General features: G+C 37.8%; 1 protein-coding gene across 2 annotated transcripts in view; it reads left to right on the top strand.

Moving 5' to 3' along the window:
- Nucleotides 1–22,861, top strand: part of RALGAPA1 (Ral GTPase activating protein catalytic subunit alpha 1) — a 325,621-nt gene that overhangs the window by 164,217 nt on the left and 138,543 nt on the right. For both annotated transcript variants that reach the window (XM_072629732.1, XM_072629733.1), the window contains 2 exons: nucleotides 12,335–12,393; nucleotides 22,672–22,780. In XM_072629732.1, coding sequence (XP_072485833.1) covers nucleotides 12,335–12,393; nucleotides 22,672–22,780 — 168 coding nt within the window. The remainder of the gene's footprint in view (nucleotides 1–12,334; nucleotides 12,394–22,671; nucleotides 22,781–22,861) is intronic.

Below are 22,861 nucleotides of genomic sequence, written 5' to 3'. Positions count from 1 at the left end.
TTGAGGAACTAAAACTGGAGATACGAATAAAACAAAAAAGATACCATAGATGTAGAAATGCCCCACAAAGATGGTGAGAATAAGTCTTTAACAATTGCAAGCAGTAATTTAAGGGGGGAAAATGTATTTTCTACAATGATGACATGAATATCTAGATGATGTGAAGCAAGAGATTAAAACATAAAACTAAACTTATGGAGAAAATTAGAAGGCCTGTAGTTTAGAAGAGAAAGTTGTAAACCTTACCAAGTAATGGACTGACTCCCCTTTAATTTTAGTTACAGACCAAACAAATCAATAATTCCACAAGACGATAAGAAATAATAGACAAAATCAAAAGATTGAAAAAACAGAAAATGTAAGATATCTGATATCAAAAAAGCAACTGGAATACAGGTCAGGAAGAGATAATTTAAGATTCATTAGATCCCTGAGAGCCAAGATAGAAAAAAACCTGGACACTATTTCAAGAAAACATAAATAAAAATTGCTGAAATCTATTAGATCCACAGGACAAAGTAAAGAAAGAAAAAAAAAATGACCTCCTAAAAGGTACCCCCAGGGAGTCCCAGGAAATACCGTAGCTAAAATCCAGAGCTCCCAATTCAAAGTACTACAAACATGAAGGAAAAAAACAATTCAAGTGCATAGAAACCAAAGAATTACACATGATTTGGCAGCTTCTCCTATAAACAACAGGATATCATGGAATAAAATATTCCGAAAGATAAAGGTTTACAATCAAGAATAATGAACTCTGCAAATCTGTGGGTAATCCTTCAGGCTAAAAAAAAAAAAACGGATCTTTAATGGAATAAAGTATTTTCTTACATTTCTCATGAAAAGACCAGAATTGAGTAAGAACTTTGAAATATATCCATAAGATTCCAGAGAGACCTAGAAAGGAAAATTTATTTGAGCAGAGGGAAATTATATAATGCTGTGGTGTTAATATTCTGAAAAAAGAAAAGAAACAAGCGTCCCTTCATAATCTTAATACCTTGAGAATGTGTTCAAGGAGTTAAATAAGAAAAATAATTTCTCTTCTGAGGGTTTCAAGAAGGGAAAGGGAAGGAAGGGTAAAAAGAATATAACACTGAAGGAGGAAGAAAAGGGGTGAAACTTGTTATATTTAATAATTAGGGTCTGTGAGAAAAAAAGTAAAATGTGGAGAAAGGGTTGGGAGGTCTAGGCATCAGATTAACCTCCTTATATGAGTTATATATGTAATATGTAAATTAGGTAACCTCACTGTTTGAGAAAAAGGTTGAACATATACAAAGTTTAGTGTAGAAATACATCAGACTCAACAGAGAAATAAATATGAGGGGAGAGAAAATGAAGAAGAGAGAGTAAAATACAGGTGAGGAAATAGCTGCAAGCCAAACAAAATTCCTGAACATGAAGGTGGTATTTACAGAGATATGAATATATAAGTAGAACCTATATCAAATCAAACAATATCTTGAAAAGGGAAGGGGGAGAGAGGAAGGAGGAAGAAATTTAGAACTCAAAATCTTATGGAAGTGAAAATGAAAACTTAATTTAGTTAAATTAATTAGCCCTTTGGGATTATCTTGGATCATTGTATTGCTGAGAATAGCTAAGCCATTCACAGTTGTTCATCATACAGTATTGCTGTTTCTGTGTACAGTGTTCTGGTTCTGCTCACTTCAGCTTCATGTAAGTTTTTCCATGTTTTCTGAAATTATCCTGTTCATTATTACTCACAGCACAATAATATTCCATCACAATTCATATACCACAACTCGTTCAGCCATTCCCTAATTGATGGATATCCCTTCAATTTCCAATTCTTGACCACTACAAAAATAGCTGCTATAAATAAATATTTTTGTACAAATAGGTCCTTTTACCTTTTTGTTTTTTAATCTCTGGGACAGACCAAAGAGTGGTGTTGCTGGATCAGGGGACATAGTTTCGGGTTGCTCACCAGAATGGTTGGATCAGTTTACAGTTCTTCCAACAGTGCATTAATATCCCAGTTTTCTGACATCCCCTCCAACATTTATCATTTTCCTTTTCTGCCGTATTAGTCAGTCTGATAGATATGGAGTGGTGCCTCAGAGTTGTTTTAGTTTCTCTATTCAGTATTGATTTAGAGCCTTTTCTTCATATGACTATAGAAAGCGTTGATTTCTTTGTCTGAAAACTGCCTGTTCATATATCCTTTAAACATTTGACCCAGTTCTCTATGTATTTGAGCTTTATCAGATATACTGGCTATAAAATTTTTCTCCAGCTTTTTCTACTTTCTTTCTGAGTTGCAGTGGTTTTGTTTGTGCAAACCCTTTTTAATTTAATATAATTATTCGTTTTACATTTTGTAATGGTCTCTATTTCTTCTTTGGTCCTATATTCTTCCTTTATGCGTAGATCTAATGAGTAAAATATTCCATGTTTCCCTAATTTGCTTATACTATCACCTTTTTATGTCTAAATTATGTATCCATTTTGATTTTATCTTGGTATACAGTATGAGATGTTGGTCTGTACCTAGTTTCTGACATTGTTTTCTAGTTTTCTCAACAGTTTTTGTCAGACAGTGAATCTTTGCCTGAATAGCTTGTATTTTTGGATTTATTGAACACTATGCCTAACTTAATATTGCGTATAGGATAAATCAATATGATTTTTATTAATAATAAATTCTTAATAAATTTACTTTAGTAGGTTCTTTGCAGAATTTCTCTGCAACAAATGTTGGCATGTATGTTTTAGTTATTTTCATAATTCTTCTACAAATGCTTTTTTGTAAATGCTTGAGCAGTGTAATAGAAAATTATGAAGTATCCCATTAAATATTCCTTATTTTCCTCTCCAAGGAGAACCTGTGAGCAACCTTCTGTAGCTTCTGCTTCTTTTGGTTTTCTGGTTTCATTTTATTGCAAGAATGTCAAGATTGATATGATCTTTCAGTATTATGTTCATACAAGGCTCTCATATTTAGAGTACCAACAGTTAAGCTAATATTTATATGCACACCAGTAGAATGTAGCTACCTAGGATCACTGTGCAATTTTCCTCTTTTCATGAATTTCCATGGCCAAAGAATAAACCATTGCCATGTTTTTATTGTCTTCTCCCTCTACCCTGTAGTCCCCTTTTTCCATTGTTGAGCTCTTCCTAGAATCTCCATTTTGAGGAAGGGCCCAAACCAACTGTGCTTCACTCCCTGAATTTTTCTAACATGTTCCACCTGCCTTTTCCTTGTGTCCCTGTGGTCCCCATTTCCCATTGATGCATTTCTCCTGGAAATTAATTTTGAGGAAGGGCCGAGGCCAGCCATTCTTTTATTCCTCATCACTATCTCTCTGCTGAGGTACTTCAACTCGCTTTACATGTTATTTTTCTCAACCATTAGATCACAAACTCCTTTAGAGCAGGGATTATCTTTTTATGCCTATATTTGTGTCCCTAATGCTTAGCATGGTGCCTGATAAACAATTTATTACATATATTATTGTAAATATTATAGTAGGTGCTTCATAAAAATTTGTTGATTTGATTTGAAGTGGCCAGTCTTCATGTTCTCCACACCTTGAAAGGTTGATCCTTAGAAGGCAGACATAGTCTGTTGCCTAGATCATTCTCAAAGACTGCTGTGTGGTAGAATCTGCCAGAGCTTTTTGCTCCACTGTTTGTAAGAATCTAGGGTCACCTCTACACATTGATGAGGCATTGAAATAGGAGTAAACCTGATAAACAATTTATTACATATATTATTGTAAATATAGGCAATCCTTTTATAAAGCAGATATGTTGTTGACTTTTAGAAAAGACTAAAAAATACAAAGCAATTTACAAATGAATATCAATAAATCAGTGAATATACACAAATACTACATAAAATAACCAATAAAATGTAGTGCTATAAATATCATTCATTATTATCAGGAAGAATTTATACTAGGAATGAAGAGGTGATTCAACATTAGAAAACTATTCAGATAATATAATGTGTAAGCAAAATATATTGTTATATCAATAGATGCAGCAAAACCTTTTTAATTAACATCATCTATTCATCATAAAATTACTAGTAAACATAAAAATTGAGATTTTTCTTCAGCACATTGAAAGCATCTCCTTCTAACCAAGAGCCAGGACAATAGATCATAAAGAAACCTTAAAAATGTTTTCATTTAAAAATGGGCACAAAGCTAGAGCAGCTACTTTCATCACTGCTATTTAGCATAATCTTGGGTGTATTAGAGTTACGGTTAACTGTACAAGGAAAATATATTAGATGATACATATATATGGAAAGTTTATATCACAGTCCCATCAATGTAAATATGTCATGAGAGCATATATAAACAATCTACCAGTCTTAACCAAAATATTGAGATAATAAATGAGATACAACTCAAATGATGTGGTAGATATGGCACTGGATTTGGGGTCAGGAAGACTGAAGTTCCAATTATGTCCCAGATCCTTCTTAGTTGTATGACCCTAAACAAGTCTTTTTTTTTTTTTAATTTTATTTTTTTTTTTTATTTAACTTTTAACATTTATTTTCACAAAATTTTGGGTTACAAATTTCCTCCCCTTTTATCCCCTCCCCCCCCAAACCCAAGCATTCTAGTTGCCCCTGTGACCAATCTGCTCTCTCCTCTATCCTCCCTCCCTGCCCTTGTCTCCGTCTTCTCTTTTGTCCTGTAGGGCCAGATAGCTTTCTTAACCCCTTAACCTGTATTTCTTATTTCCCAGTGGTAAGAACATTACATTTGATCCTAACACTTTGAGTTCCAACTTCTTTAGCTCCCTCCCTCTCCACCCCTTCCCCTTGGAAGACAAGCAATTCAATATAGGCCAAATCTGTGTAGTTTTGCAAATGATTTCCATACTAGTTGTGTTGTATGGGACTAACTATATTTCCCTCCATCCTATCCTGTCCCCCATTACTTCTATTCTCTTAAGATCCTTTCCCTCCCCATGAGTGTCGGCCTCGGATTGCATTCTCCTCCCCATGCCCTCCCCTCCATCCCCCCCCCCCACCCTGCTTGTGCCCCTGTCCCCCACTCTCCTGTATTATGAGATAGGTTTTCCTATCAAAATGAGTGTGCATTTTATTCTTTCCTTTCATGAAATGTGATGAGAGTAGACCTCATGTTTTTCTCTTGCCTCTCCTCTTTATCCCTCCACTAATAAGTCTTTTGCTTGCCTCTTTTATGAGAGATAATTTGCCCCATTCAACTTCTCCCTTTCTCCTCCCAATATTTCTCTCTCACTGCTTGATTTCATTTTTTTTTTTAAGATATGATCCCATCCTCTTCAAATCACTCTGTGCACTCTGTCTCTATGTATGTGTGCGTGTGTGCATGTGTGTGTATGTACTCCCACCCAGTACCCAGATACTGAAATGTTTCAAGAGTTACAAATATTGTCTTTCCATGTAGGTATGTAAACAGTTCAACTTTAGTAAGTCCCTTATGACTTCTCTTTGCTGTTCACCTTTTCATGGTTCTCTTCATTCTTGTGTTAGAAAGTCAAATTTCCTTTCCAGCTCTGGTCTTTTCATCAAGAAAATTTGAAAATCCTCTATTTCATTGAAAGACCATTTTTTCTCCTGAAGTATTATACTCAGTTTTGCTGGGTAGGTGATTCTTGGTTTTAGTCCTAGTTCCTTTGACTTCTGGAATATCCTATTCCATTCCCTTCGATTCCTTAATGTAGATGGTGCTAGATCTTGTGTTATCCTGATTGTATTTCCACAATACTTGAATTGTTTCTTTCTAGCTGCTTGCAATATTTTCTCCTTGACCTGGGAATTCTGGAATTTGGCCACAATGCTCCTAGGAGTTTCTCTTTTTGGATCTCTTTCATGCGGTGTTCTGCGGATTCCTTGAATATTTATTTTGCCCTCTGGTTCTAGAATCTCAGAGCAGTTTTCCTTGATAATTTCATGGAAGATGATGTCTAGGCTCTTCTTTTGATCATGGTTTTCAGGTAGTCCCAGAATTTTTACATTGTCTCTCCTGATTCTATTTTCCAGGTCAGTTGTTTTTCCAATAAGATATTTCACATTATCTTCCATTTTTCGAATCTTCACTCTATGTTCTGTGATATCTGTCTTTCTCATAAAGTCCTTAGCGTCCATCTGTACCATTCCAGTTTTGAAAGATCTATTTTCTTCAGTGAGCTTTTGAATCTCCTTTTCCATTTGGCTAATTCTGCTTTTGAAAGCATTCTTCTCCTCATTGGCTTTTTGAACCTCTTTTGCCAATTGAGTTAGGCTAGTTTTCAAGGTGTTAATTTCTTCAACATTTTTTTGGTTCTCCTTTAGCAGGGAGCTGATCTGCTTTTCATGCTTCTCTTTCATCCCTCTCATTTCTCTTCCCAGTTTTTCCTCCACCTCCCTAACTTGATTTTCAAAATTCTTTTTGAGCTCTTCCATGGCCTGAGCCCATTGGGTGGGCTGGGGCACAGAATCCTTGATTTCTGTGTCTTTGCCTGATGGTAAGCATTGTTCTTCCTCATCAGAAAGGAAGGGAGGAAGTGTCTTTTCTCCGAGAAAGTACCCTTCAATAGTTTTATTTCTTTTCCCTTTTCTGGGCATTCTCCCCAGCCAGTGGCTTGACCTCTGAATATTCTCCTCACACCCACTTCACCTCCTAATCCTCCCAGCCAGCGTTTGGGGACTGAGATTCAAATGCTGCTTCCCGCCTTAGGGCTTTTGGCGGGGGCAGGGCTGCTATTCAGTGTGAGAATTAAGTTCAGATGGTCAGGTCCAGGCAGGGCCGCCTCTCAGGCACCGTTCCCTCTGGGGGTTTATGCACAGACCTTCCACAATGGATCCAGGCTCCCGCCTGCTTGGGGAGCCCCTGTCTGCAGCCGCCTCTCAGCTTCTATCTCCCGGCGGGCCCGAGCCATGGGGACACCCCCCTCCCCTCTCGACCCGCCAAAGAGACTCTCTCACCAACCCTCGTCACCTGTGGGTGGGGGGGCTTGTGCCAATGCTGGATATCACGTCCCTGAAGCCCGCTCAGATCTGCACCTCTCGGAGCCCCGGCTGCCGCAGGTCTGGACTGGGCTCCGCATCTGCAGCGCGATGGACCTTTTGCGAGAGGTTTGCAGGTCCCTCTGTGGGTGGAGGGACCCACGTGGCTGCTGGAGATCCCGTCTCCGTAGCCCGCTTGGATCTTTTCCTCACAGTGTCGCGGCAGCTGCAGGGCTGCCCTCCGCTCCCAGTCCCGGCGCCCAGTCCACAGCGCGAAGGACCCCCCGCGAGAGGTTTGCAGGTCTCTCTGGAACAGAAATCTCCCTCGCTCCAATACTCCGTGGCCTCTGGGTGCAGAACTCGCCGTGAGTTACTCCCCTCTAGCCGTTCTGTGGGTTGTGGGTTCGGAGCTATGTGTATGTGCGTCTTTCTACTCCGCCATCTTGGCTCCGCCTCCCCCTAAACAAGTCTTTCAACCTCTTTGGGCCTCAGTTTCCACACCTATAAAAAAAGATGGAGTTGTTTTTGATGGCCTCTGAGGCACCCTTCTAGATGAAAAAAAAATTTTTTTTTTAGTCTCAAGGGCCAGAACCAGAACACACATACAGAATAGAGAAAAGAAACAAAAACATCATAAACTTAAATATTGGAACTTAAATAAAAAGTAAGAATGAATAAAAGGTTGTCATGTACATAACAAATAAGAGGATTTAAAATTTATAACAATAAATTTTCATTTCAAGAAAACCTGTATTATAAATAATACATGTTGTGTTGATAATTGTCCATCTTTTCTTTGATTCCTTGTGACTTTTCTTTTGTTCTCTGCTGTGCACTTTTTTATTTTGTTCTTTTTCCTCTCCCTTCACCCCCCCCCCCAGAAAGCTACAATAAAGTTTAGATATGTGTCTGTAGCTGTAGATATATACATTGACCTTATACATATATAAACATATACTTTCCCAAACATATTCTACACCTGATCTTTGTTTTTATGTTTGTGTATATCTCTTCTTTCCTATCCCTCCTGCCTCCTCTACTAATACCCACTACCTTGCCTTCCTGTTACTTGCCTACCCCCCTCCAGGGATCCCTCCCCTGTCCTTCCATTCCCATAAATCTAAACACCCTTCTATACCCCCTGTTACTACCTCTTCCTTCATTCTCCCCTCTAAAGATCCCTCCTTTGTCCTCTCTCTCCTCCCTATGCTCCTACTGTTTTATTTCTTTTGAATTTAGAAGACTGTTATACTCTTCTAAATATATATATATTGTTCCCTCTTAAGCCCCTTCCTGATGAAAGTAGGTTACCAGAACTACCAGCCCTCCTCCTCCATTAATTTCTCTGTATTGCTTCTTCCTCTTGCACCTCATTTGTATAAAATAATTATACTTTTTAGCTGTTCCTAAATGGTTTTACTTTTTGAATTCATATCATACTCAGGGTACTACTCCAGTCTTTATTATGAGATACCCAGTTCTTAATAAGAATCTTAGTCATACATTTTACATATATAAAAAGGGAACAGTTTGTTCTTATGAATCCCTTATAATCAGTCTTTGGTATGTACCTTATATTCTCTTGGTTCTTGTATGTTGAATCTTCTATTAAGTTCAGGATTTTTTTTAACAAAGTCTTGAAAGTCTGAGAGTTTATCAAATGTCCATTTTTTTCATTGAGGATAATACTTAACTTTGCAGAGCATTGTATTTTCAACTGGAGCCCCAGTTCTTTTGCTCTTTGATATATTGTGTTCCAAGACCTACAGTCCCTTAATGTCTCTGCTGCTAGGTCTTTTGTGATTCTAGTTATGGCACCATCACATTTAAATTGTTTTAATCTTGATACTTTTAATATATTATCCTTGAACTGGTGGTTTTGGAATTTGACGATGATGTTCTGATATGGTATCTCTTTTAAGTGGTGATCGATGGATTTTTTTTTTCTATTTCTACTTTCCCCTTTTGTTCTACTGCTTCAAGACAATTTTCTTTAATTATTTCTTGCATTATTGTATCAAGATTCTTTTTTTATTGTAGCTTTCAGGTAGTCTGATTATTTTTACATTTTCTCTTCTTGATCTATTCTCCACATCTGTTGTTTTTCTTATAAGATATTTCACTTTCTCTTCTAATTTTTCATTATTCATATTTTGTTTAATTATTTCTACATCCCTTATAATTTTACTGGCTTCACTTGCCCAATTCGAGTTTTCAGGGTATCATTTTCTTCCTTAAGATTCTGAATCTCCTTTTCTAATTAGTTGACTTTCATATCCTTCCTGCTTTTCTTTGATTATTCTTATTTTCCTTTTTAGTTTTTCTCCATCTCTGTCATTTGATTTTTTAAAGTCTTTTTAAAGATCTTCTATGAATTCTTTTTTGGCAGGTGACCACTTGATATTACTCTTTGGTGATTTCTTTACTTCAATATCCTCCTCTGAAGATGAACCCTGGTCATCTCCATTTCTGTAATAGCTTTCTATAGTTGGATTTTTTCTCTGTTGCCTGTTTTTTGGGGGTGTTTGTTTTTTTTTTTTGTAGTAATAGCTTAATTTTTGTAGTCACCTCTAGCCCTGGGGTATGGGAAATGGTGCATCTTGCTCCAGATCTTCAGTTCTCCCCTCCTACCTGGAACCAAAGCCAAACCTTTAACCTCCTGTAAGTACCCACAGCCAGGGGCTTTCTGCCCCACTGCTTCTGCACTCACCAGACATGTGCTGGTTCCTTCTCCCTATTCTTCCACAGCACAACTGGGTCTGGCTTTCCTTCTCAACAGAGGTTCCCTTAGTCTTCCGGGACTTGAACACCCATCTCCCCTCACTGATGCACCCTCACAAACCAACTAACCCCAGGACTTGCTGCTTCTTTTTAAAGTGGAATCTGGCCTAGAGGTGTTTACTTTTTACAGTGACTAAATCTTGTCCTGGGATTTTTCTTCTGATCTTCTTAGCTTGTCCCAGGAAGACCCTGGTTGTATCCTTCTTATTTATCTCCACCCATACTTTGTTCACCCTAAGGTGCTATTTTAACTCTTGGGAAAAATCTTGGGAGCTTGGAATTTTCTGACCTACTCTGCCATCTTCCCAGAATCAACTCTCCCCTTCTAGATCTTAATCTATGCTCCTGTGCTCTCTTGAGTTCAGCAGTGTTACAAGATAGAAGTTTAGCCCATAAAAATTATTCATATTCTTTTATATATCAGCCATAAATATCAGGAAAATGTCACTTAAAAAAACCTACATAGAGTATCAAAAAGTTGCATGTACTTAAAATAGCCTTTCTTAGATTTAACTCGACCTTTAATAGGGACAGTTATAAAACACTAATAACTGATACTTTTAAAATTCAAAATTTATCAGTCACAGATGTGTTAGAGCTCAGTATTCATATACTCAAAGAAATTTAGGATTTTATCAATTTGTACTACAAAAGTAGAGACATTATCTTGCTGACAAAGGTCTGTATAGTCAAAGCTATGGTTTTTCTAGTAGCAATGTACGGTTGTGAGAGATGGTCTAAAAGGAAAGCTGAATGTCACCGAGTCAGTGCTTTCAAATTGTGGTGCTGGAAAAGACTTTTGAGAGTCCCTTGGACAGAAAGGATATCATGTCAATCAGTAGTTAAAGAAATTCATTCTGACTGTTCACTGGAAGGTAAGACTGGAAGGTAATACTTGGCACATTACAAGAAGACAGGACTCATTGAAAAAAGATTCTGATGTTGGCAAAGAATAAAAGGAAAAGGGGACGGCAGAGGATGAGATAAGATACATTACATAGTGTCAACAATGAACATGAATTTGGAAAAACTTCAAGAGATATTGGATATATTTATAGGACCTAGTGTGCTATGATCCAGAGGGTCACAAAGAGTCAGACACAACAACAACTAATTTCCCTCCAGTGATGCAGATCACAACCCATGTCTGCTTGTGATTTTCCTCCTTGGCCTCCCATAAATGCACCACAGAGCGACCTCCCAACTTGAGGGAGCCCTTCCTTGATTTCTCCTAACATCATGAGAGTATTAGTGAAGAATTCTGTCTGTCCATCTCATATCAGTAAAACATTTAAAATAAAATGTAGTAGGAACTACTAAAAATATGAAAAAGCAAATCCCAGTTATTCCATTGGTCAAAGGATACAAAGTGATGATTTACAAAGAAACCACATATTGTGGCGAGAGGACACATACCAACCAGAACCTGGACAGTGGGAACAGAGTAGGTAGATAACTAGGTGACCCCATTTTAAGATTTTTCAGAGAATTAACATTGGAAAGACCAGAGAGCAAAAAATTTCAGGCTAAAGAAGAGAGCAATATATATTTGTATATGTGTATATGTATATTTACATGCATGTTCTGTGTGTGTGTGTGTGTGTGTGTGTGTATAGTCTGTGTGTTGTGTGTGTATGTCTTAGACCCAGTGGTGTGCTGGGGCCCCCTCAAACCAACTTGCAAGAAATGGTTGTTAAATTTCAATTGTGAGCACTTACATGTTGGAAATCAGCAAACATTACAGATCATAACTTGATTTATTATTTTGTTGATCTCATAAACTTAAATTAAGTGATAGAAAAATGTTAGTAATGCAAATTAAACTTGAAATTATGTCATGTATATGTTTTCCCAGGAGGGCTAATTGTTAACTTTTACCAGCGCATCCCTGCCTAGACCTGTAATTTCTTTGGTAGAGGAATCTTCCATTGATGAAACTTCCTTTGCAAATACAAGATCATCAATTGTCCACTACTTATAATCTTAGAAAGTGGCCATTAAAAAGTTAAGTAACATTTACTAGAATCTAAAAACCAATGAATAGTTAGAGGTAAGTTTTGAAAGAAGTTCTTTCTGACTTTGGCTCAGTATCCACTGTGCTACACTACCTCACTCTATAAATGCATGAATACATTAGAAATGTTGAGCATATATTATAACGTGTCGTTCAAGAGACACTAATTAGAACTTTTTTTAGAGGAGGATATGTATAAGGACAGGACCTTTGATTTCATTGGTATAATGAACTCCCTGGATGAAGAACTCCCTCTTACCAGGGTAAATCTGTGAGTTGCCTAAAACATAGAGAAGCTGATTAACTTGGAGTCATATATCAAATGTACAAAGGTGAGACTTGAAACCAAGGTTTGGTTCCAAGACAAACTGTCTCCAATATGCTATACTCATACTGCTTTTCTTTAAAAAGTACATTTACATGAATATATGTGCTCATATGTGTACATTCCCATCTCATGTTACATAATCTTTCAGTGTATGTATGTGTGACTGTGATGTGTATGAATGCTTGTTAGCAATAAAATATGTTCATTTTATGGCAAGCACTTACCATTTTTTCCTTTGTTTTAGGAACTCATAATCAAAACTGTGTTAAGTTCAGCAAGAGATGAACCCTCTGGTCCTGCAAGGTCAGTCAGATAGTTATTAATTAAGAATTATTAACTTATTTTGAAGAGTCCATTTAAAGAATTGACTCATAATAGTTTGAAATATTCCATAACGGCCATCCTGCATTATAAATTTAACTTATTATAAATGCTTAATTCACTACTAATTTTTGTCTGTGAAACCTGATTAAGTGATTAATTTGGTCATTTATTAGGTTATGGATTTTTGGAGCATTTTAAATTCTAATTTTTCATGAGTTTTGAAAATATCAACTTTGCTTTATTTTCTTAATTGGGTTGAAGATTTTCATATAGGATGAACCTATATAAATCTCTATATAATATGAATTGTGTTTTCATATAGATACATAATACTGCAATTAATTTACTTTGACGAATAGCACCTCTACATTTTCTGCTTCTTATTGTCCCTTGGTTCATATTAAATGAATTACCCAGGGTCACACAACTAATAAGTGCTCAAAGTGAGATCGGAATTCAGTTCTTCCTGACCGCATATCAAACAAGAAATCGATCTACTTTACCACCCTTCTCAAAACACATTGCTCAATGTTAGGATTAAACCCATGCCCTAAAATTAAGACTGTCATGCTATACTCACTGAAGTAGCCAGGATGCTGTTTTGGGAATTATAAAGGACAAACAGAAATTTCAAAAAATAAAATACAGAAAAAGGTATATTTATGTAAAGACTAGTTTATGATATTTTCTTGAATTATTGATATATGTACAAAAAAAAGTTGAAATTTAAATCAGCAAGTTGGCATCATTGTACTACAGGCCTTCCTTTATCTCCATTTTCCATGTTTTTCAATTTTAGACTATTAAAGACTATTAAAATTTATTACTAGCCTCTTTGTACTCTTTGCGGTACTCCTGCTCTGACTTCACTTGGTAAGATTCACACAGTCTAGACCAGCAAATTAAACAAATTAAATTCCATAGAAGTGTCTTCAACACTCAAGCCTCTTACCCTTGTCTTATCGCTCATCCCTTGTTAGACTCTCCAGGCTTGGATTGCTCTCACCATCTACCTGCTCTGCTCCTATTCACATACTACTGAATGCAGCTGGAGAAAGTCAAGCAGCTATGCTAACTGGTACACTGTAAATTTCATGTTCTCTATCATCAACTCAGGAAGCTAGGTGGTGCAGTGGATGGAACATTAGATGGACCTAGAATCAGGAGGATCTGAAGTCCAATCCAGCCTCAGACACTTAGCTGTGTGACTCTGAGCAAATTTCTTAACATCTCTTTTCCTGAGTTTCTTCAACTGTAAAATGGGTGTGATAATATTTTGTATTTCCCAGGGGTATTGTGGGGATCGAATAATATTTGTGAAGTGCTTAGGAAAGTGAATAGTGCCTGGCTCATAATAGGCTCATAGGCTCATAGTAGTAAATCTGTTCCTTCCTTCCTTCCTTCCTTCCTTCCTTCCTTCCTTCCTTCCTTCCTTCCTTCCTTCCTTTCTTCCTTCCCTCCTTCCTTCCTTCCCTTCTTGCTCTTTCCCCCTTCCCTTCCTCCCTCTCTCTCCTTCCCTCCATTCCATTTGATTTATTCCTCCCGAATTGACTCAGTCCCCACAGAGACCAAAATTTCTCTCAAAGTTTCCACAGTTCTCCTCCCCTCCATTCTTTCAGGTTCTTTCCTTGTTGTCTTCACCTTTGCCGAAATATCCCCTCTCCTTAAAAACCCTTCATTAGACCCTATAATTCCCTGTAAGTTGCCATCTCATATTTCTCTTCCTTTTTTCAGTCAAACTCCTTTAAAAAGCTGTTTTTACTTCTACTTCTCTTTTCTCTCTTCTCACTCCTCAGTGCCTTGCACTCTGTCTTCCAGTCTCATCATTGGCCTAAAACTGCTCTCCAGAATTGCCAAATCTAATGGCCTTTTTATCAGTCTTTATCCTTCTTGACCTGTCTGTTGCATTTTTACACTATTGACCATTTTCTTTCCTCCTTGATGCTCTCCTTTCTGAATTTTCATGATACCACTTTTTTTTACTTATCTAGCCACTCCTCATTCTCCTTTGTTCATTATCCAGGTCATGCCCCCTAACAAGCTTTCTGTACTTTTCTCTTACTGACCTCATTTAATCCTATCGTTTTAATGATCATCTCTCTGCCAATCACTTCTAGATTCGTTCCCATATCACCAAATGTTTATGGGCATTTCACATGGGATATTCTAGAAACATCTCAAACTCAACATGTCTAAAAAGCAGGACCCATCTTTTCCTCCAACTCTTCTGAACTTCACTATTTCTGTTGAAAGCAGCATCATTCTTCTTATGATTTCACTATTATTCTTAAGTCCTTATCTCACATCTTTTTACCCTCACAGTATCTTTTACATCTTACCCCTTCTCTGTATTTACACCACTACCACTGTTCACCATCTTAGTTCTAGCAATTATCAGATCTCTCCTCAGTTATAATAGTGGCCTTCTAACTGGTCTCCCTCACTCAAGTTTCTCACCACTAAAGTGGTAAAAACATCTGTCCTCCATCAGGCTCCCAAAGTGACTTTGCTTAAACACAGATATGACCATGTCACTTTATTTTAGCTTTTAAAACCTTTCATAACCTGGACACAATTTATCTTTCCAACTTCATTGTCTGTGAGACTCCCCTCCTTCCGTTTTGCAATCTTAGCCTTATTTTCCTTTCCTGTTTTTTTTAATACATGTCCTTTCTCTAATACCTTTGTACTATACCTTTACAGCAGTGCCTGTAAAGTACACTCTTCTCACTTCTATCTCACAAAATTTCTCTTGTTCTTCAAAGAAAAACTCAGGAACTACTATTTACATTACATTTTTCTCATTCTCCCAGTCCTCACACCATCCTTCCAGTCTCCTACTTTGATATTCTCATCATTATCCTAGATTCCTCTTTGCTCCGCTTTCCCAATCTTTGGCCAAATCTTGACATGTTTTTACCTTGACAGCATCTCTCACAGCTGATCCCTTTTCTCTACTCACACAGCCACTACCTTACTTCAGAGTCCTTATCTCCTCTAAACTAGATTATTATAATTGGTCTTCCTGACATAAGTCTTTTCCCATTTCAGTCTACTGTACATACAGCTTCCAAGGTGATTTTTCTTAAGCACAGATCTTACCATATAACTTCCCTACTCAAGAAACTCTAGTAACTTCCTGGTGCCTCCTAGATAAAATATAAACTTCTCTCTTTAGCTTTTAAAGCTCTGCAAAACGTGGCCTCAATATTTTCCAGCCTCATTGAACATTATTCCCCGTCCTGCACCCTGTAACCTGGCCAAACTGACCTTCTATTCCTTGCACAGGACACTTCATCTTCCTTCTCCTTGCTTTTATTCTAGCTGTCCTCCATGCTTAGAATGTACTCCCTCATTGTTCTTTAAGAGGAAGCTCAAGCAACTTCTTGTGCCTGAACTCTTTCCCCATCACCCCAACAGCTGGTGCTTTCCCTCCTAAACTCCTGAACAGTATGTAATTGCTTTGTATATATTTTTATTTATTCACCTTAGATTTGTCATGAATATATTTTATATATACTTCTTGTCTCCCCATTAGAATGTAAATTCCTGGCTAATAAAGTTTTTTTTTTCATTCTCACTATTTGTATCACTACATCCTAACATAGTGCCTGCCACAGAATAGATGCTTAATAAATAATTTCAGTTGATTTTTAGTGCCCTCCCTCCCCTACCTTGTGTTCAACTATCCAGTGTTTATTCTCTTTATATGTGAGTAAATATTCATTTATACTATGTGCATGTTATATATGTATATGTGTTATCCAGGCATGTATATGTATGTCTGTATATGTTTATATATACATATCACTTACATTGTGTGTGTGTATGTGTGTGTGTGTTTCTCTGAGGAAGTATGACATAATAAGCAGAAATAATGCCTTGGAACCACAAAGACCTGTGTCCATATCTTTCCTCTGACATATATTATTGGCTGTATAGCCCTGGGCAAGTCACTTCACATCTTATTGCTCAGGGAAACTTTATAAGATTAAAAGTTTCAGAGAAGGAGCCAACCTGCATTGTGATAAGAGGCAGTTTCCTCATCCAGAAATTTTCCTGTACTAGTGAAATCTCAAATACGTTCCCTATCCATACACATACATCTCTGTGTGTATGTGTATGTGTGTGTGTGTATGTGTATGTTGTGAGATCTTTGTATTTGTATTTCAAGTGTTAGCACAGTGATTGGCACATTGTAGTTATTTAATAGATGTTAGTTGATTGATTAATTTGTTATTTGCATTGTTCTTTCTGTTTTATACTTCTGTCAAGCCTAGGTCTTTTTAACCTAACTCTCAGCTCCTAGGTAGACAAACAAATAAGTGAATGAATGAACGGATTGAGAGAGAGAGAGAGAGAGAGAGAGAGAGAGAGAGAGTGTGTGTGTGTGTGTGTGTGTGTGTGTATGTTTAAAACTAAATGGCAGTTGGATCCAAAGCCTAGCCCAAGTGTAATTGTCTTGATTTAAAAATAAGTTATTTGAGGTCTTTGACTGATTAATATTTCCACCTTTCAGCTTGACTGCAGGTATTTCTCAGTTAATAGATGAATACCAGCAAAATTAGCTACAGAAGAAAATATATATATATATATATATATATATATATATATATATATATATATATATATATATATATATATATATATATATATAGCTTTTTAACCTGATCAAAAAAATTCAATGTGTGTTTCTAAAAACCACATTTCCTTTCCAGTTTACACCAATACTCCTTCCTAGGAATTTCAGCTTCAAAGTTTTAGGTTTGTTGTTATTTTGGTGGGAAGGATGAACCCACGGTTTCCTAGGAATATGGACTGCTTTGGCAAAAGTCACAGTCATATGTCAAACAATTCTAAATTGTGGTTATCTGGAGGCAAAGCTATTAATAACACTACTTGTAATTAGAAGACCGAACACACTCATTTTAGAGATGAGAAAACAGAGCCTTTCTCTTGGCACTCCTGTTTTCCGTCTAGAGTTTGTTGTGTTTTGGATTTCCTTAGTATTTCTTGGTTACCTTTTCCTGTTGTTAGATACCTGACTTTGAAACTAGAGTCCATGTGTTCTCTTTTCTCTGAATCATTCTCCTGACAGTTGGGCACAGTGATAAAAATGATGAGGTAATGATAACTCAGAGTTGGAATTCTGATACTCTTTGGTGGATTAATGAAAAAACAATAACATTAGAATCAGAACACCTGGATTCAGATTCTGCACTCAGTTGCTATTTTACCTGTGAGAACTTGGGGAATTAATGTTACCTTCTGAGCCTCAGTTTTTGTGTTGATAAAATGAAGGTGTTGGGCATTATGTCCTCCAAAGTCCTTTCTATCTCTAAACTTTATGATCCTATGTGTATGTATGTATTATGTATGTATATGTGTGTGTTTGTACACATACATATACATACACAGTACACTATGGTTACAAAGCTTTTTATATACCTGATCTCATTTGATCTTCCCAGCAATCCTGTATTTGAAAGTAGTGCAAATATAGTTTTGCAAATGAGGAAACTAAGCCCCAGATAGGTTGCATAATTTATCCAAGATTATACAGTTTGGAAATGGTAAAACTGAGATTTAAATTCATGTCTGAGTTCCAAATTTAGCCTACTATTCTCTTCATAATAACAATTTCTTAGTAGAAGTAGTAAAAATAATGGGCAAAAAGAATTTTGAAAATTATCTTTTCTTATGATGAGTTTATAATTCCTAAATATTAAATGAAGGCTATTTATATTTGCTTTAGAAGAAGATATGATATGCCAAGGACAACTAGGTGCCACAGTAGATAAGGCACAGAGCTTAGAATTAGAAAGACTCATTTTCATGAGTTCAAACTAGGTCTCAGACACTTACTGGCTGTGGGATCCTGGGGAAATCACTTAACCCTGTATGCCTTAGTTCTTCATCTGTAAAATGAGCTGGAGAAGGAAATGGCAAATTACTCCAGTATCTTTACCACGAAAGCTCCAAATGGGGTCACAAAAGTCAGGCACTACTGAGAACAACTAAACAACAAATGATATACCAGAATGCCAGCATGGGAAAAATACAGAACAGTTTACTAATTACTATATGTAGAGTACCAACATAAGCTTCATTGCATTTCCAAAGAGAATATGATATCGGCAGTTCAGTTGGTAAACTCCAGTTTGACTTGGTTGGTTTTTGTCCTTCATCTTTGAAGAGGACCAAATTGAAATCACCATTTTAAAGTGGAATTTCAGTGTGTCCAACTGTGGCTAATCAGACCAATATGAGCTTAGAATCAGATAGTCTGTTTGAGTATTTGGGGTGGAGATCCCAAATGTGCGCATCCTGTGTTTACTTTATGCTGTCTCAATTCTGCTTTGCTCAAAGAGCACAGCACCTTTTCTTACATGGGCATGCCATGCTGAGCAGTCCTGTGCCAGTGTCTTCCATGTTGCACAGTCAAATCCAAAGTTCTTGAGAGAGACCTTGAGAGTGTCCTTGTATTGTTTCTTCTGGCCACCATGTGATTGCCTGCCCCATGCAAGTTCTCCATAAAATAGCCTTTTTGGCAGGCGAATATTTTATATTCAAACAGCGTGGCCAGCCCATTGGAGTTGCACTGTCTGAAGCATAGTTTGAATACTTGGCAGTTAAGCTCAAGTAAGGACTTCAGTGTCTGGTACCTCATCCTGCCAGGTGATCCTCAGAATCTTCCTAAGTTCAAATGGAAGCGATTCAGTTTCCTGGCATGGTGCTGGTAGACTGTCCATGTTTCACAAGCATATAACAATGAGGTCAGCACAACGGCTCCATAGACCTTCAGTTTGGTAGTCAGTCTACTACCTCTTCTCTCCCAAACATTTCTTCGGCACCTCCCAAACACAGAGCCAGCTCTGGCAATGCATGCATCAACCTCATTGTCAGTGTGTACATCCCTGGAAAGTACACTGCCAAGGTAAGTGAACTTATTCACAGCATTCGGAACTTCTCCATTTGTTGTAACCGAAGGTTCCACGTATGGATGCTGTGGTTCTGGCTGGTGGAGCACCTGTGTTTTTTTGGTGTTAATTATCAGGCCAAAATTAGCACAGGCAGCAGAGAATTGATCCATGCTTTGTGGCATCTCGGCTTCAGAGGCTGCATTGAGTGCATAATCACCTGCAAACAGAAAATCATGCACCAGCACTCCCTCCACTTTGGTCTTGGCTTATAACATTTTCAAATTGAAGAATTTACCATCAGTACAACAACAAGGTAGTTGACCTTGATGCTGTGATCATCCTCATTGAAAGCATTTGTCAACATGGCTGAAAATATCATGCTAAAAAAGCATAGGAGCAAGCACACAGCCCTGTTTCACTCCATTGGTGACTGGGAAGGTATGAGAGCTTTGTCCATTATCCAGAACCTGGGCAAACATGCTATCATGTAATTGATGTACACTATTGATGAACTTCTCTGGGCAACCAAATTTTGACATAATTTTCCATAAGCCCTCATGACTAACACTGTCAGATACCTTGGTCAGATCCACAAACGTTGTGTACAGACCTTTGTTCTGCTCCTGGCATTTCTGCTGGAGTTGATGGGCAGCAAATGCCATATCGACTATTCCTTGGCCCTTTCTGAAGTCACAGTGTCTCTCAGGTATATCCCCATCTTCCAGGTGAAGGATCAGCCTATTAAGGAGGACTCTAGCAAGAATTTTGCCAGCAATGACTAAGAGAGACATGCCCCTGTGATTGTCACAGGACAGTCTATTCCCTTTACCCTTATAGAGATGGACAATGGAGGCATCCTTGAACTCCTGGTGGATAACCTCCTCTTGCCACATAACCTGGAAAATTTCAGTTAGCTTATGTATGAGCAGTGGTCCCCCTACTTTGTAAATCTCAGCAGGAACAGAATCAGCACCAGGTGCTTTGCCACAGGAAAGGAGCCTAATAGCCCTCAAAACCTCTTCTTCAGTTGGAAGTTCAGCTAAGGAGGGATTGACTTCAACCTGAGGAAAACGCTCAGTGGTTTCAGCATTGATTGATGACGGTCTGTTGAAAACACCATGGAAGTGTTCAGTCCATCTCTCTAAGATCATGTCCTTATCACTAATCAATGTGGCTCCATCAGCACTGAGTGGTTGTGATGCACCATAAGTTTTTGGTCCATAAATAGCTTTCAGCGAATCATAAAAGCACTTTGGATTGTTACTGTCAGCATAAAACTGACTTTCATCTGCCTTCTTCCTGAGCCAGGAATCTTGCATCTCTATAAGCTTTGCTTGTTCTTTGCTTTTGATGGAATTAAATGCTGCGTTCTTAGAGGTGGATGAACTATCCTGCTGGTAAATACTGGAGTTCACGTTTTTCATTTAGCAGCTTCTGAATTTCCCCATCATTTTTATCAAACCAATCTTGGTGTTTATGAGTGTTCTGACCCAGATGAGCAAATGCAGTGCTGTACACCAAATCTCTGAGAACTGCCCACTCCTTTTCTGCTCCACTGTTGCCAACTGTATGTTGGCTCAACTTTCCCTCTAAATCAACAGCTAACTGTTCACACTGAGAGAACTCTTAATTTGTTGACATCAATTCTTCTGGTAGTCATTTTGCCTTGGAGGTGACTCCTTTGATGAATGTGAATATTTAGCTTGGAAAGGAGAAGTCTATGGTCAGTCCAGCACTCTGCACCATGCATTGCCTTTGTCGCTGTCACATCTTGCCTGTCTCTTCTCCTTACAATCACATAATCTATTAGATGCCAGTGTTTGCTGCAAGGGTGCATCCATGAAGTTTTATTGCATTTAGGTAAACGGAAGACAATGTTGGTGATGAGAAGGTCATGCGATACACAAGTCTTCAGCCGTAAATGATGACTCAGGAGAGAGTGAGGCTGACAACTTCATGCAACTTTGCCTCACTTAAATCCAATTTACACAGGAATCAAAAGACATCATCCATACCATTTCACTGTTATGCCTCAACATCCTGTGGCAACAGGCAAGTGATGAAGCAGCAGGTGAAAATACACTGGGACCTGTAGTCATGACCCTGCACACAGGCAACCCAGGCCATAGGGTCACTTCTCACTGGAAGCAGCAGTGGGACTCAGCTGCCCCCTGGGTGTCTGAGCAGCCTTTTAAGGATTGTACTGCTCACCTCCTGATGTGAGGAAGGGGGCTGGAGAAGGTGCTGTAAACATTGCCTGCTTACCCAACCCTGGCCTGATTGCTGCTACAGGCAGGGAATCCCACTATGCAGTTGAAACACAAAAAAAATGTACAAAATGTATAAAAACATCTGCAAAGATGATTCTACTCACCTTCGGCACATGGAACGTGTGCACACTAATAGACAACACAAAATCCAGTAGACCTGAAAGAAGAATTGCTCTTATTGCAAGAGAACTCAACAGGTACCACATCCAAACAGCAGCCGCGAGTGAAAGAAGGTTGGCAAATGAAGGCTAGCTTACTCAAGTTGGAGCTGTATACAGCTGGAGTGGGTGCAGTGAAGGCTAGTGCTATGAAGCTGGAGTGGGTTTTGCAATCAAAACTATTCTGATCAGCAGGCTGGTATGCCTGCCAAAAAGAGTGAATGACAGGCTCATGACAATGTGATTGCCACTCACAGGAAAATGCCATGCCATCATCATCAGTGCCTATGCTCCCACCATCACAAACCCTGATGAAGTCAAAGAAAAATTTTATGAAGAACTAGGGACCCTTATCATCAACGTGCCAAAAGAGGACAAGCTTATAATACTGGGTGACTTTAATACTAGAGTAGTGTCAGACTACCAGACTTGGCAGGGAGTCCTAGGGAGGAATGGAGTTGGAAACAGCAACGGCAATGGTCCAGTTTGACTAAGGTATAAAGAAAGCATGCATCTAGTGTGCCAATTTCTTGTGTAGCATTAGGGAACAGAACTTACATTCTAAAATGCTCCTTTTCTTGAAATTAGGCTGTAAAATATTTAATTTTATTAAGCCATTGTCTTATGTAGACCCACCTGCCTAGAGAACAGAATAACTTTTACCAGTTTACTATTGTATTTGGAGAGTTTTGTATTTAGTTTATCAGTCTAGTTAATTTTTTACATGTATCAATTTCATACGATTAATGACAAAAATATTTGTTCACCTAATTTCTGGTGATATAGAAATCATAAATAATTTTTTGTATTATATGTGCTCCAAGTTCTTTTGTATTTTTATTTTATTTAAAATCATCCCTAGTTTTATACTAATACCAGTTACCTGGTTTGTTTGTTTTTTTTCAGATGTGTTGCTCTCTGTAGTTTAGGAATTTGGATCTGTGAAGAATTAGTTCATGAGTCTCATCATCCTCAAATTAAGGAAGCTCTGAATGTAATTTGTGTTTCCTTAAAGGTGAGATGCTTTTGAAAAACATTCCCATCATACACCTGTAGGAAATAACAGGTTTGTTGTTGTTGTTGTTTGGGGCATGGG

Source organism: Notamacropus eugenii, chromosome 1, assembly GCF_028372415.1.
Source record: "Notamacropus eugenii isolate mMacEug1 chromosome 1, mMacEug1.pri_v2, whole genome shotgun sequence".
Taxonomy (NCBI): Eukaryota; Metazoa; Chordata; class Mammalia; order Diprotodontia; family Macropodidae; genus Notamacropus; species Notamacropus eugenii.
The sequence above is the reverse complement of the archived record's forward strand: the minus strand, read 5'-3'. Positions and strand labels throughout refer to the sequence as shown.